Here is an 11,636-nt window from a genome sequence, read left to right on the forward strand (position 1 = left end):
AAGTTATGAATTATGAAGCGAAATAATTCTTGTTTTCACAACTTTTCATTAGTTTGCCTGAAAAAAATAAAAATGCCATAACCCCCACAAAACCATGGATATGTTCTGTAGAAGGATTACAGCTCAAAAAGCCCTAGAACATGTGGTTGGAGTGGCAGCAGGAAGCAAGAACTGGCAACCTGTAAAGGCGGCACTGGCATGAATTTCTACCTTTATTTTTTGGTTTCTACAACAGGGCAACTCATCAATGCTGCCTTTCAAAACAAATAACCTTCCTCAATCACAGGAATAAGAAAGGGGTTGGATTAAAAAAAAAAACCAAAAACCCAAACATTACTTTTATTTCATTGTAGGAGAAGGAGCAAATATGAGTGAGAGATTGTTGCCCAAAATCAGTGTCATAGTGCAGAGGTCTGAGGATATAAAACCCCTTTACACCCCAAAGAAGACTTACCTTTTGTAAGAAATAAACACTCCCCTTATGCAGTGAGTTAGGCTGTGGAGATTACCAGTGCAAAGCAGTGACTTGAGCAGACTGTCAGTGCACCAGGCTGCTGGCAAGGGCTGCCACGCTCACGTCTGTGTTATTAGAGTAACCACCAGCCTGGATCCAGCCACACTGAGGAGCCAGCTGCTATGGAACCCCGCCACACTGAGCACAGCAACACCAGACTGGTCACACACAGGTGATGCATAATGAAGCTATTCAGAAGCCAGCAGGCAAGTGTGGGCTGTTGAGAAGAAACCTTGGCACGTGCACATATCATTTGCTTTGGAGTAAGCTTAGACCTGACCTCTTTACAACCCCACTGCATCCTCAGCCTGAAGAAGGAAGACTGCTGGCACATTTACGATCCCTTTCCTCACACGTTAAAAAACAAAACAAAACAAACAAAAAAACCCCAAGGATGCCCAGAAAGCAAAATGAATCCATGAACCAAGAATCAATACAGCTGGCAAAACTACTGACTCCATTTCAACTAGGCTTTGCTGTACCCATCTTTCTGATTTCTATCTACAGGGGTTCTGGCATCTTGCTAGACACTTGTTGCAGTTGAACAATTATTGAATTGTCAATATTCCAAGAACAACAAAGCACAGACTCAATTTTGCTGTGAAAATCGTGTGAAACAGCTAAGGGTGGTGTTTGTGTTTGATTTTGTTGAACTGCACAGTGCACTGAAATCACTGTCAGAGGTAACATGGCAAGCAAATGTGTGGAGGCCAGAAGCATTCTGTCACTGTCATGCTGTGGATAATACACAGTAGTGATCCCCAGGCACGTCTCAGCAGCAGGACACACTGGATGTTGTCCTCCTGCCTCTGTGGAAAATGTACTTCAGGGCAACTTGGTGATAGTGCAATGATGGGATCCCAGGTGCTGAACCACCAGCAGCACTTTGAGGTGTGCATTGAGCACTGACTGTTGTTCCTCCAGACTCATCAGCTAGCACTGCTGCTTGCCTGTCAAGAGCAAGGAAATCTCCTACGAGTAGCTGCTGATGGAGAAAGCAGGCCAAAAGACACAAAAAGCAGATTCAAAGGGGAGAACCAATCTGACTGTTTCCAACAGTGATCTCCTCCTCTGCTGCTGACCCAGGCAAAGCTTCCCTAGCTGCTCACATCATACTCATGATAGCATGCACATAAGGATGTACCCAGGCAAAAGCAGGACTCCAAGTTGCCCTTAAGCTCACGTCCTTAATCTGCAGCTCTTGCTTGGCTGGCCATCTGAAGGAGCTGCATATCCACAGCCTAAAGCAAGGAGGATCTGTGCTTTCTAAACCTGACAGAAAGTCTCCTAGACCAGGTGTACGCAAGGGAATGTATAGAGAAAAGGAGCACTACTGAGAGACTCTGTGCTTAGTGATTCACTTTGATCAGGTGTATGCAGAGTCTAACTTTGTCCCTCAGTTTAAAGACCTGGTCCAAAGCCCACTGAGTCCAGGAAAAGCCTCTGGGCTTTAATGTGTTTTAATAACCAGAGAATTCATTTAAACTGTTAACAGCATGTCTCCAAATAAAGTGAATTTTATACTCTTTGTTCAAGGGCTGATGAATAATAAAACTGATACAAGATCTGGCCTGTGCAAATATGCAGGTTTACAGATTTACAAAGGAAACCCTGCACGGCACCTGCCCACACATCACTCTGGCTCCTGGCACTACTTGAAGGAGTATTGAATTCCTTCCCACCCACACATCTTTACATAAGTAAAAGCTTAAACATCAATTCAGACTAAACATTTTTGAATGTGGAATCCCTTGAGTGCCATAAAGAGAAACAGTGGTGTAAATGAAACTTTAATTTCCATCACGTTCAATAACTGATGTGCTAAACCCATTGATTTGAAAACAGTGGAGAGTTTATTTAAAGCTATTGATTCCCACTTCTAGACAATTCCTATGCTCCAGGAGCAGGCTGTGTTTCCACTGCAGGCTGAAGCCACCAGGAGATGGTATCCAGCAAGTGGAAAATGGTTTCTGTCCTGAATGGCTGGCAAAAAGAGGTGCCACACAACACGACTTTCAACTTGCCATGTGAAGAAGGGGCAATCTGGAGCAGAACCTCCTAGCCCCTGGTGGGCCCTGGGGTTCTTCCACTCAGCTCTGAAAGCACTGTCTATGAATAGTGGCTGGGTGAGGCAGCTCAGTATTTGTGTCACTGAGCACTCTAAGTCTGTACAGGTTTTACAGACAGACTGCCAGCATCAGCTGCATGGTTTTAGGAGTCCATTCTTCCAGGGTGGGTTGAAAATCCCTCTGCAGGAGAGGGAAAAGTACATCTTGGTCACTGCCACTGATGTCCAGATGGGTACAAAAAGAAAGATGTTATGACAGTCTCTGATCATACCCAATAAAAGGGTAACAAAGAGGCATCTAATAGAGAAAGGTTCCCAAAAAAACAGCTAATGATCAATTCATTAGCTAAGCATGACTTCAGGAGAAGTCTTTAACAGTCAGACTGGGCTTTGAGTTTGCCCCAGTGTTCAAAAGTCAAACAGCTGACGATTTTGTCCTTCCTTTCTGGCTCTACCTGGTCTTTTGAAGACAGCAGCAGTCTGTCATCTTTTTCACAAATTATGGTGTACTTCCACCTTAATATAGCACCACTCCTAACCTGTATTTGGATAATGCAAGACAATGAGAGGCTTGGGACATTTCCTGGCTGATCTCAAAGTGGCAGCAACATCAGAAAGGGAACTAAAAGCCACCACTGCCTGACAGCAGCAACAGAATTGCAGGAAAACTGGCAGAAATCAGCTCCCCCAACTATGGAAAAACAAACTTAGCTTGGTGACTTTACTGGGACAAGAGCATCCACATGATATGGGCAGGCCAGAGGGCTGGGAAGTGCACAAACTCCACTTTTTCAGGCTCAGCATGGGAAAATGGCACTCCAGATCAGCCTGCTCTGTGTTGGCTTCCACAGCAATTCCCGCTGCAGCTCAGAGAAATGCTTGTTAGCCAGAAATCCAAACTGAGCTACTGCAAACACCAGTGCTGACCTCCTGGACCTAACTGGTACTTCACACCTTCACTTACTGCAGCTGTACCAACTCTAAGGGAATTTACACATTAGTGCATGAGTGAGAAAAAGGAGGTCAGCTGGCTTTAAAAAGAAACCAACTTGGAAGCCAGTTTGTTAAACTGAACCTACAGAAATTTGAAAGAACAAAGATCTCAACTGGCTTCAGTTTATGAAGCTAACACCTGGAGTCTGAGCATTCTGCATCACTTTCATGCCTCTCATTAACTCCTTCCCTTGTAATTGATGCTATATGCATCTTGAATTAAAGAGAAATAATAACTTTCAGGCACTGTTGACCATGAAATTGATTCTCCAGGTTTCACTGTATATTAATAAGAGCAGTTTTGCATCCATTCAAATCTATGCAAGATTCTCTTACAGCGTCCCTTTTAGCTGAATTTTGCTGCAGCATATGCATCAGCTCTGGATCTGAATGTTTCTAGGATAAATACTCCCTTCCCTATAATGATCTCAGCACCTCTCATTACAGTAGACAGAATTAAAATTGAAAAAATAAAATTAAAAAGAAAAAAAAAATCTTGTTCAAGCCACAAGCTGGCAATGCTTAGGGAGAAACTCTGCTTGAGGTATTCTCTGTAATGTATGTTTGGATTATAGGATATTAGAGGGTGGAAGGGACCTCCAAAGATCATGGAGTCCAACCCCCCCTGCCAGAGCAGGACCATAGAATCTAGCACAGGTTGCAGAGGAACACATCCAGATGGGTCTTGAAAGTCTTCAGAGAAGGAGATTCCACAGACTCTCTGGGCAGCCTGTTCCAGTGCTCCTAGTGAAGTTCCTCCTCATGTTGAGGTGGAACCTCCTGTGCTGTAGTTTATATCCATTACCCCTTGTCCTATCACAGAGTGCAACTGAGCAGAGCCTGCCCCCCCACTCCTGACCCCCAGCCCTCAGATATTTATAAACATTTATTAAATCTCCTCAGTCTTCTCTTCTCCAGACTAAAAAGCCCCAGGGCTCTCAGCCTCTCCCTCACAGGGCAGTGCTACAGTCCCTTAATCATCCTGATAGCTCCCTGATGGATTCTCTGTTGGGTTTTCACCTTGGTCTGCAATACACAGCATTATTCACCATCAAAGAAAAGTTATTCCAAAACACTGCCCAAGAGTTTAATCTGATAAATTAGTACCTAAGATGCTACTGGGCATGAATGGGATAACAGAGTAACACACTGAGTTGAAGCAGTGTCAGCCATCCAGTTGTTCTGCCCCTGTGAAATGTGCATCTCTGCTTCCTGCTTCAAACCTGCAGGTCTCCATGGATTGTCCCCACCACCAGGCACAACATTTCCCACAAATGAATTAAAAAAAAAAAAAAAAAAATGGATATTTGATCAGTATTAGGGCTAAGGATGTGTTCACCTTTCAACAGACTTAAGCCATGATCTGCTTATGCAGCTCTCAAACAAACATGGAAAATATTTTCTTCAAATCTACTGCAAAGCCAGCGACAGAGGAGCCTCAAAACTTGTTTGGAGTTCATTCTGTAACCAGACAGCTGCTCCCAACTGAGGGGAACTGAATTACAGACCTCAGTTAGTATCTTTGCTATAAACATCTCCAAGAACATGCACTTCTACTTGTTCTGAAGGGACTTTCCCACCCAGAGGCTGAGCACAGAAGGGCATTAAAGACTTTAAAAAATAAACCACCAAGAGAGTAGAATTTGTTCATTTTCAAACTGCCCCCTCATTTTTCAGCTGTCAAGAGGGAGCCTTTCCCGTAAGAATCATGCTCAGGGAAAGCTGAATGTCAAAACTGTATGAAACTGGCTGGATCTGTGGCCTGGGCCAAGCCAACCTCCACACGAGGCAGGTCAGCCTTTGAAGTTAAGGTTAAATTGCTCAGGCTTTTGCCACTTGAGTCTTAGTACTTGCAAAGGTTACAAATCCACAGCCTTTGCAGGTGACTTATTCCCTGCCTTGTTTCACCAGAGGGAATTCTGCAGGATGAAACCAATTCCCTCAAGTAGAGTGGACGTAAGAAGAATAATCATTTCCCTGGTCCTGGAGGCCCTCTCCCCCTTGTAAGCATTTCTGTTAGTGCCTATCACATTCTCTCTTAGTTATCTCTGTATATTTCCATTAACACTCACCAGCCACTGCTGAGGTATTTCTGGCAGAGGCATTTGAGGAGGTGCTGGCAAACTGTTGGTGACTTCTTGCTTCTGTACATGTTCTTTTACTTCAAAACCTGTGGAAGAGCAACAGACAGCACTTCACACTTCTGTGGATGCAGACAGGACGTTTCCTCCACGTGGCCACCACCGTTCAGCTGTCACACACCAAAATCTGGCACCAGTGCTGCTCACAGCCTACCCCCCAAGTGAGGTTACTGAGGCAGGACTGGAAGAATGCTGGGAATTCAGGAATTTAATCAAGCAGAACAAACACATACTTGCCCTATATGATAATGACATATATGCTCTTCGGATCAAGAAATACCAGACACTGAAAACATTTACAGGAAATCACTCTGAACTGTCCATCCATCTAGAACTGAGAGACTTGAACAGCTAAAACCCCAACCCACTGCTAGGCATCTACCACACAGACAAAACCATCTCTGGGGAGGAGATACCACACTAGGGAGCACACAGGGCTTTCAACCAGAGGAGATGAGCAACGGATGTTCCCACGGCACATTTTGGTTGGGCAAGGTCATCGTGCAAAAGAGAGTCCAAAATCATCAAATCACAGAATGCCAGGTGGGAAGGGACCTCAAGGATTATCTGGTCCAACCTTTCTAGATAACAGTAGAGCTACTTTTAACTCTACTATGAGCTGACCCAGCACCCTGTCAAGCTGAATCTTAAAACTGTCCAATGGAGGGGAACCTTTCGTGGCACAGGAATGAAGAAAAGAGCAAAAGAAGAGATTTTGCCTTCCTCTCTTCCTGGCAGCTATGGTGACAGCTATTTGGCCAAGCCCATGAGGCCCATATTCTCTGGGCTCACTGCTGCCACCAGCACCTCTGACCATGGAGCTCTTTTCCCACCATTTCCTTCTTCCTCTCTTTTTCTTTTTTTCCTTCACACAAGCACATCCTTTTTCAGATGAATTTGAAAAGGGGAAAGGAGCTGTAAAAGCTTCTTTGAGGGTCCTTCCTGTCACTATCACATCTCACTCCCAAGGGAGGAGAGGAGTGACCCATCTGTTGGAGGTTCTGGCACAGGGATTTAAATCAAAGCTGAACTCACAGTGAACATAACAGTGTTTATTTTCCTGAATATTGAAAGGGAGATTAGGGTGCAGCCCCTCAACGGTCTGGCAGAAATTCAGTCAATGGATTGTATCCTGCTTACCCCTCCACTGAATTTAGCTCCTAGTGTTTAGTTTACTTAAAATATATATTTACATAGTCAAATGGATGTCTTTTGGTCAAGATCATGTAATTCTCAAAATTGTCACAAATGATGAAATGTTTCTTGTCATAACACCGCAGTCCCACTGGCTGTGAAGTCATGGACTAAAAAACAACACTGGTAAAATAAACTGGCTCTAAGGGCCACAGATTCTTCTTTCCTTGTATAAATCAAGAGGGGAGATTAGTCTTGGAAAACATTCCAATGTTGGTTGTTTTTTTTTTTTTTTTGGTTTTTTTTTCGTTTGTTCCTCTTTATGTAAGAGGAATCCACATCAACATTGCTATTCATATCCAAGTCTCCCATGGTTTCCATTAACAACCAGGAGCCAAACATGAAGGGCTTCTTCCTGAAAAATAAACCCAATTACAATAGTCCAAGTGAATTCTACTGACCCTGTAAACCTACTTTTCCCTCAGTTTTAAACTGTGTGTTTAAGAACCTGCTCCAAGGTGTATCTTCTCCGACCAAGTGGCACAGCAAGGTGAGCCCCAGAGGTTTCAGGCAGAGGCTCCTCTGAGGAGAGCAGGCAATGCTGACACTCCTGTGCAGTGACTAAATCCAGCAAAGTCCTTGCTCCAAAATAAACTGCTTGTGTCTTTGTTTTCTAGAAGGTGGTCTGAGTTTCAGAAGGAAATGCCAAGTGTTTTCTTCAGCCCTACAATCCACTGGGCACGCCAAGGCTCAGGACGGAAAACAAGTGTCCACTCAGAGCCAACCACTGGTTTGGGTGTGGGGCAGGTCAAGGCCAGGCAGCTATGACCTGAGGAACAAAGCTGCCTGGCCCAGCTCCCTCTTCTTGATAGCCACTAAATGAAGGGGAACTGTGTGTGCTTGGGAGGGGGAACAGAACAAGGCAAAAGAGCTCAAAAGAATTCCCCAAGTAAGAACTTCCCGAGTTTAAAGAGTTTTACTAAAAGCCAACCAGGCCATTACAGTAATTTCCACACCTTTACAAAGAAAAACATCATTCTCCACTTCCAGATGTCAGAAAGAACCCAGCCAGCTCCCAGTTGCTCAGATCCTTCATTACTGTTCCCCACTGATCTGAAACGGGTTTGCTCTAGCAGCTGAAATATCCTGTTGGATTCACACAGTTGATTTTTGCAAACACATACAACGAGTCTGACCTCAGCACAGTCTTCAGGTCTCTTCAGCTGTGCCAGTGACCCCAGAGCTCTCCTGGAGTTGTGTGGGTGGGGTGAAAAAAACATTTAGAAAAAACAACATTTAGAAGAACAGCCTGTGCAGGACAGTTCAGCTTAGTTAGAGAGTGCTGAGGGGCTGTGCAGCTTTTACTGCTTCTCATTTGAACGAAGAGATGAACAGTTTCAAAGGGATGGGAGGCCTGAGTGTTATCACTGACACAAAAAGCAGCAGGGGCAGCTCCAGCAGAGTCCATGACTCCCTGGGTAATTTCACACACACTCGAAGCTTGCAGGGGATGGCAGAGAGCTCCCAAGGAGGCAGCTCTCCCCCTTCCCTGCCTTGTTCCTGTCCCAGCACCAAACTCTCCTTTGAGCCAGCATAAGCATTTGTGTGGCCTCAGATTGAACCAGACCAGGGAAATCACACTGGTGAGGACTAAACCAGCAAAAAGAAAAGGCAAATAATGATTGTGCTCGCAGAAAGGAAGATGCACTACACAATGAGCAAGCATGAGTAGCCTGGGGAGAGAAACTGGATGCTTTTTCCATGGGCCATGCTGACTTACACTCTATTTAAACTGCAGTTTTATAAACTAGACTTTATAGGCATATAAAGCATAGTCCTATGACCTCTTGCTTAACTGAACTGTGGGATTTCCTTGAATTAGTTCTTGTTTGAACTGAAGCATATCTTTTAGCAAAATATTCCACCTTGATAAATGCCAGCAGTGGCATGCAGAACTTACCAAGTCCTTCCATTAGTTCAGAGCTTCAGTGCTCAAAACATTTGCTTTATTTCCACTTTGAGACAAATGCTCAGCTATGGCACTTACTCTTGGGTAAGTTTGAGAGCTCATTCTCAGTCATACCTTTCCACATCAAGATTAATTATGGTACCTCATTTTGGATAATTTGAAGGCTTGTTTCTGGATCCTTTAATCACTTCTACTTTTCTTTGAAATGTCCAAGCTTTGTCTTCTTGAATGTAAGAGACAGAAGTGGGTAAAATGTTCCACTAACAACTGCACTGAGCTAAGCCCTACCACTTAAGATATGGATCTCATATAGATCTTATTATGGGATGGATCCTGTAATGGATCTTATTAAAGGTCCTGCAATAGGCTTTAAAACCTACCTGGTATTTGCTGAAAGGCAGAAAGCTGTGGTCCTGGAGTCTTTTTATCCTTGGCCACATCTACATTCATAAATTAAACACACCTAGAAAGGTGCTCTGGTATGGAGCAATTGATATCCATATGGTTAAAATCTCTCACCCTTCAAAAGCAAGGTGAAGGGTGACGATTTTGAACTGTCTGCTGGGAGCAGAACTTGGCCTGTATTAACTCCCAAATCATGCCTAGGAATTGATAGAAGAGACAAATCAGCTCAGGCCAAACCTATTCCAAGGACCACTCCATAATTTAACAGCACAGGTTCCAGAAACACAGTCCTCACTGCTGAATTCCCTAGCACAGCTGTAGCTTTTGTGTCCTGCAGCACCATCCCTAAGCCAGAATGAAAGGACATGACAACCTTTCCCTGTGTTTGCAAAGCTGGGAACAGAATGACATCTGACTTCTTGAGGAAGCCAAATGTTTCTTCTTATTAAATCTAGTTGAAAAGATTAGCAAAAGAACATGCAGAGTCAGAGGAGCACAGACAAGGTTATTTTGAACTACTGTAAAATACAGCTCAGTTGTCTCTAAACATAGCAAATCACAGGTCCCCACCTACAGATTTTGGTTTGGGGGAGTTTGGTGTATTTTGATCAGCTTTTGGAGCATGATACCTTCTTCCACAATATGTGAAATTGCCTCCTTCACTCAGTAGTAAAGGAAAAATAGTGATGGGTCTCTAAGAATGTCAAAATGGAAAGGAGGACAATCATCATTTTCATGTTGGTCTCCTTGGACTTGAATTCTGTGGCAAATTTCTCTACTGAAGGGGGGAAACACTTCACCAAGCAAGACTGGGTCCTTTTAGCACTGAGGGACAAATAAATCATGAGAAATGCAGCTGCTCACAATGTGACATTTTTCCTCAATGCACTCTGATATTTTTCAACACTCTGACACTGAGGGTTTGCACTGCCAGTATTTGTGTCACATGTACGAGGGACAGAGCTCTTACAGCCCAGATGCAACTTCAAACACAAAGGTGCTGTAAGGAAACATTACAGTACTGGTAGAAAAAATAGTGCTGAATGTTCTTCATGTAAGCTCTCTGGGAAAGCTGCTGTACAGAGTGGATCATTTAAACTGCATTCAGCTCCATAATCTTGACACACATAAAAACAAGTGTGCAATCAAAATGGTTTTAGAGAGGAGGAAAAGAGGAAAGTGAATACAACTCTAATTGCAAAATTAAACCCAAGCATGATGACAGCAATTTCCCAGCTCTGGCCTGCCACTCGGGTACCTGCCATACACCAGAGCCCACTTCAGTATGGAGCCTTTTGATGGATTTGGGTCACTGAACAGAGGTGCAGCACCCACACATCTCCAAATTGCTGCTGTAGCCAGCACTCCCTGATGCAGCATTACTTTGCCATCAGAACTCATAGATAACACTGCTGCCACAAATGAAATGAAGCACTTCGTGCCATGGTTTAGTTGATTAGATGGTGTTGGGTGATAGGTTGGACTAGATGATCTTGAAGGTCTTTTCCAACCTGGTTAATTCTGTGATTTTGTGAAGTAACCCCTCTATCAGCAGAAGAGAAAACCTTCTATCCAGCACATAATTTTGTGGCTGGATTCCCCCAGATGTATCCAAGAAACTTCCAGTATGCCTTTTGCTGTATTTTACTGCTCAGCATGAAGGAAAGCATTCGAGAAAGTTACACTTTGGCTTCACCCTGTCTTTCTGTCTTGCTTCAGTTTAGGGCTTGCCTGTAGTTCTTCACAGAGCATTCTGCCTGCAAGAAAACCCACCCTGACACTGACCTTTTGATGACTGTATCCTCAGGAGAATGTTCGTTATTACTGCTTTCTTCTCCCTGACAGTAGAAGTTAGATACTCATGGTCCAGCAGCTCGAGAAACAGGCGCAGCTCAACTATTAACTCTTCCATGGCTGAAAGACACACACAAAAAAAAGATAATTACTTTGCCCAACTTTTCAGGAAATGTGTTTCTCACAGCTTTTGACAACATACAGGCAGAAAGAGGGTTTCCAAAATGACAGCAAAACTGTCACAATGGTGCTCGTGAAAAACATCCCATGGCTACACGTCAATTTTTTTGTTTTGTTTTTGCTGTCACATCTGTAGCTGTCTGAGCTGTCCATAAGCCTGTCAGTGATCCACAGTATTTCACAACAACCTTGTTCCTTCCAGGGATGACCACATTATGGAACCACACCACAGATACCTACCAGCATACAGCTCTCTGAAGCAAAATGTATGCGTCCAGATTTGCGAAGTGTAAGAGATCACAAGAGTCAAGGAGGACTAAAGAGGAGCTATGATCTAATAAAAATAATAATACACAAATCAGAATCATAGAATGGTCCAGGCTGGAAGGGACCTCCAAAGGTCATCCAGTCTGACCTCCCAATAATCAGTCCTTGGGA

The 11,636-nt window shown here is 43.8% G+C and overlaps 1 protein-coding gene across 2 annotated transcripts in view; it reads right to left on the reverse strand.

Annotated features, from left to right (window-relative positions):
• The window catches only part of AFAP1 (actin filament associated protein 1), a 51,309-nt gene extending 40,173 nt beyond the window's left edge, over positions 1–11,136 (reverse strand). For both annotated transcript variants that reach the window (XM_054391538.1, XM_054391537.1), the window contains exons 1-2: positions 11,010–11,136; positions 5,648–5,745 (exon numbers count right to left, since the gene is read on the reverse strand). In XM_054391538.1, the coding sequence (XP_054247513.1) occupies positions 5,648–5,745; positions 11,010–11,136 (225 nt within the window). The remainder of the gene's footprint in view (positions 1–5,647; positions 5,746–11,009) is intronic.
• Between the last annotated feature and the right edge of the window lie 500 nt (positions 11,137–11,636).

The sequence above is a fragment of the Indicator indicator genome, chromosome 23 (assembly GCF_027791375.1).
Source record: "Indicator indicator isolate 239-I01 chromosome 23, UM_Iind_1.1, whole genome shotgun sequence".
Taxonomy (NCBI): domain Eukaryota; kingdom Metazoa; phylum Chordata; class Aves; order Piciformes; family Indicatoridae; genus Indicator; species Indicator indicator.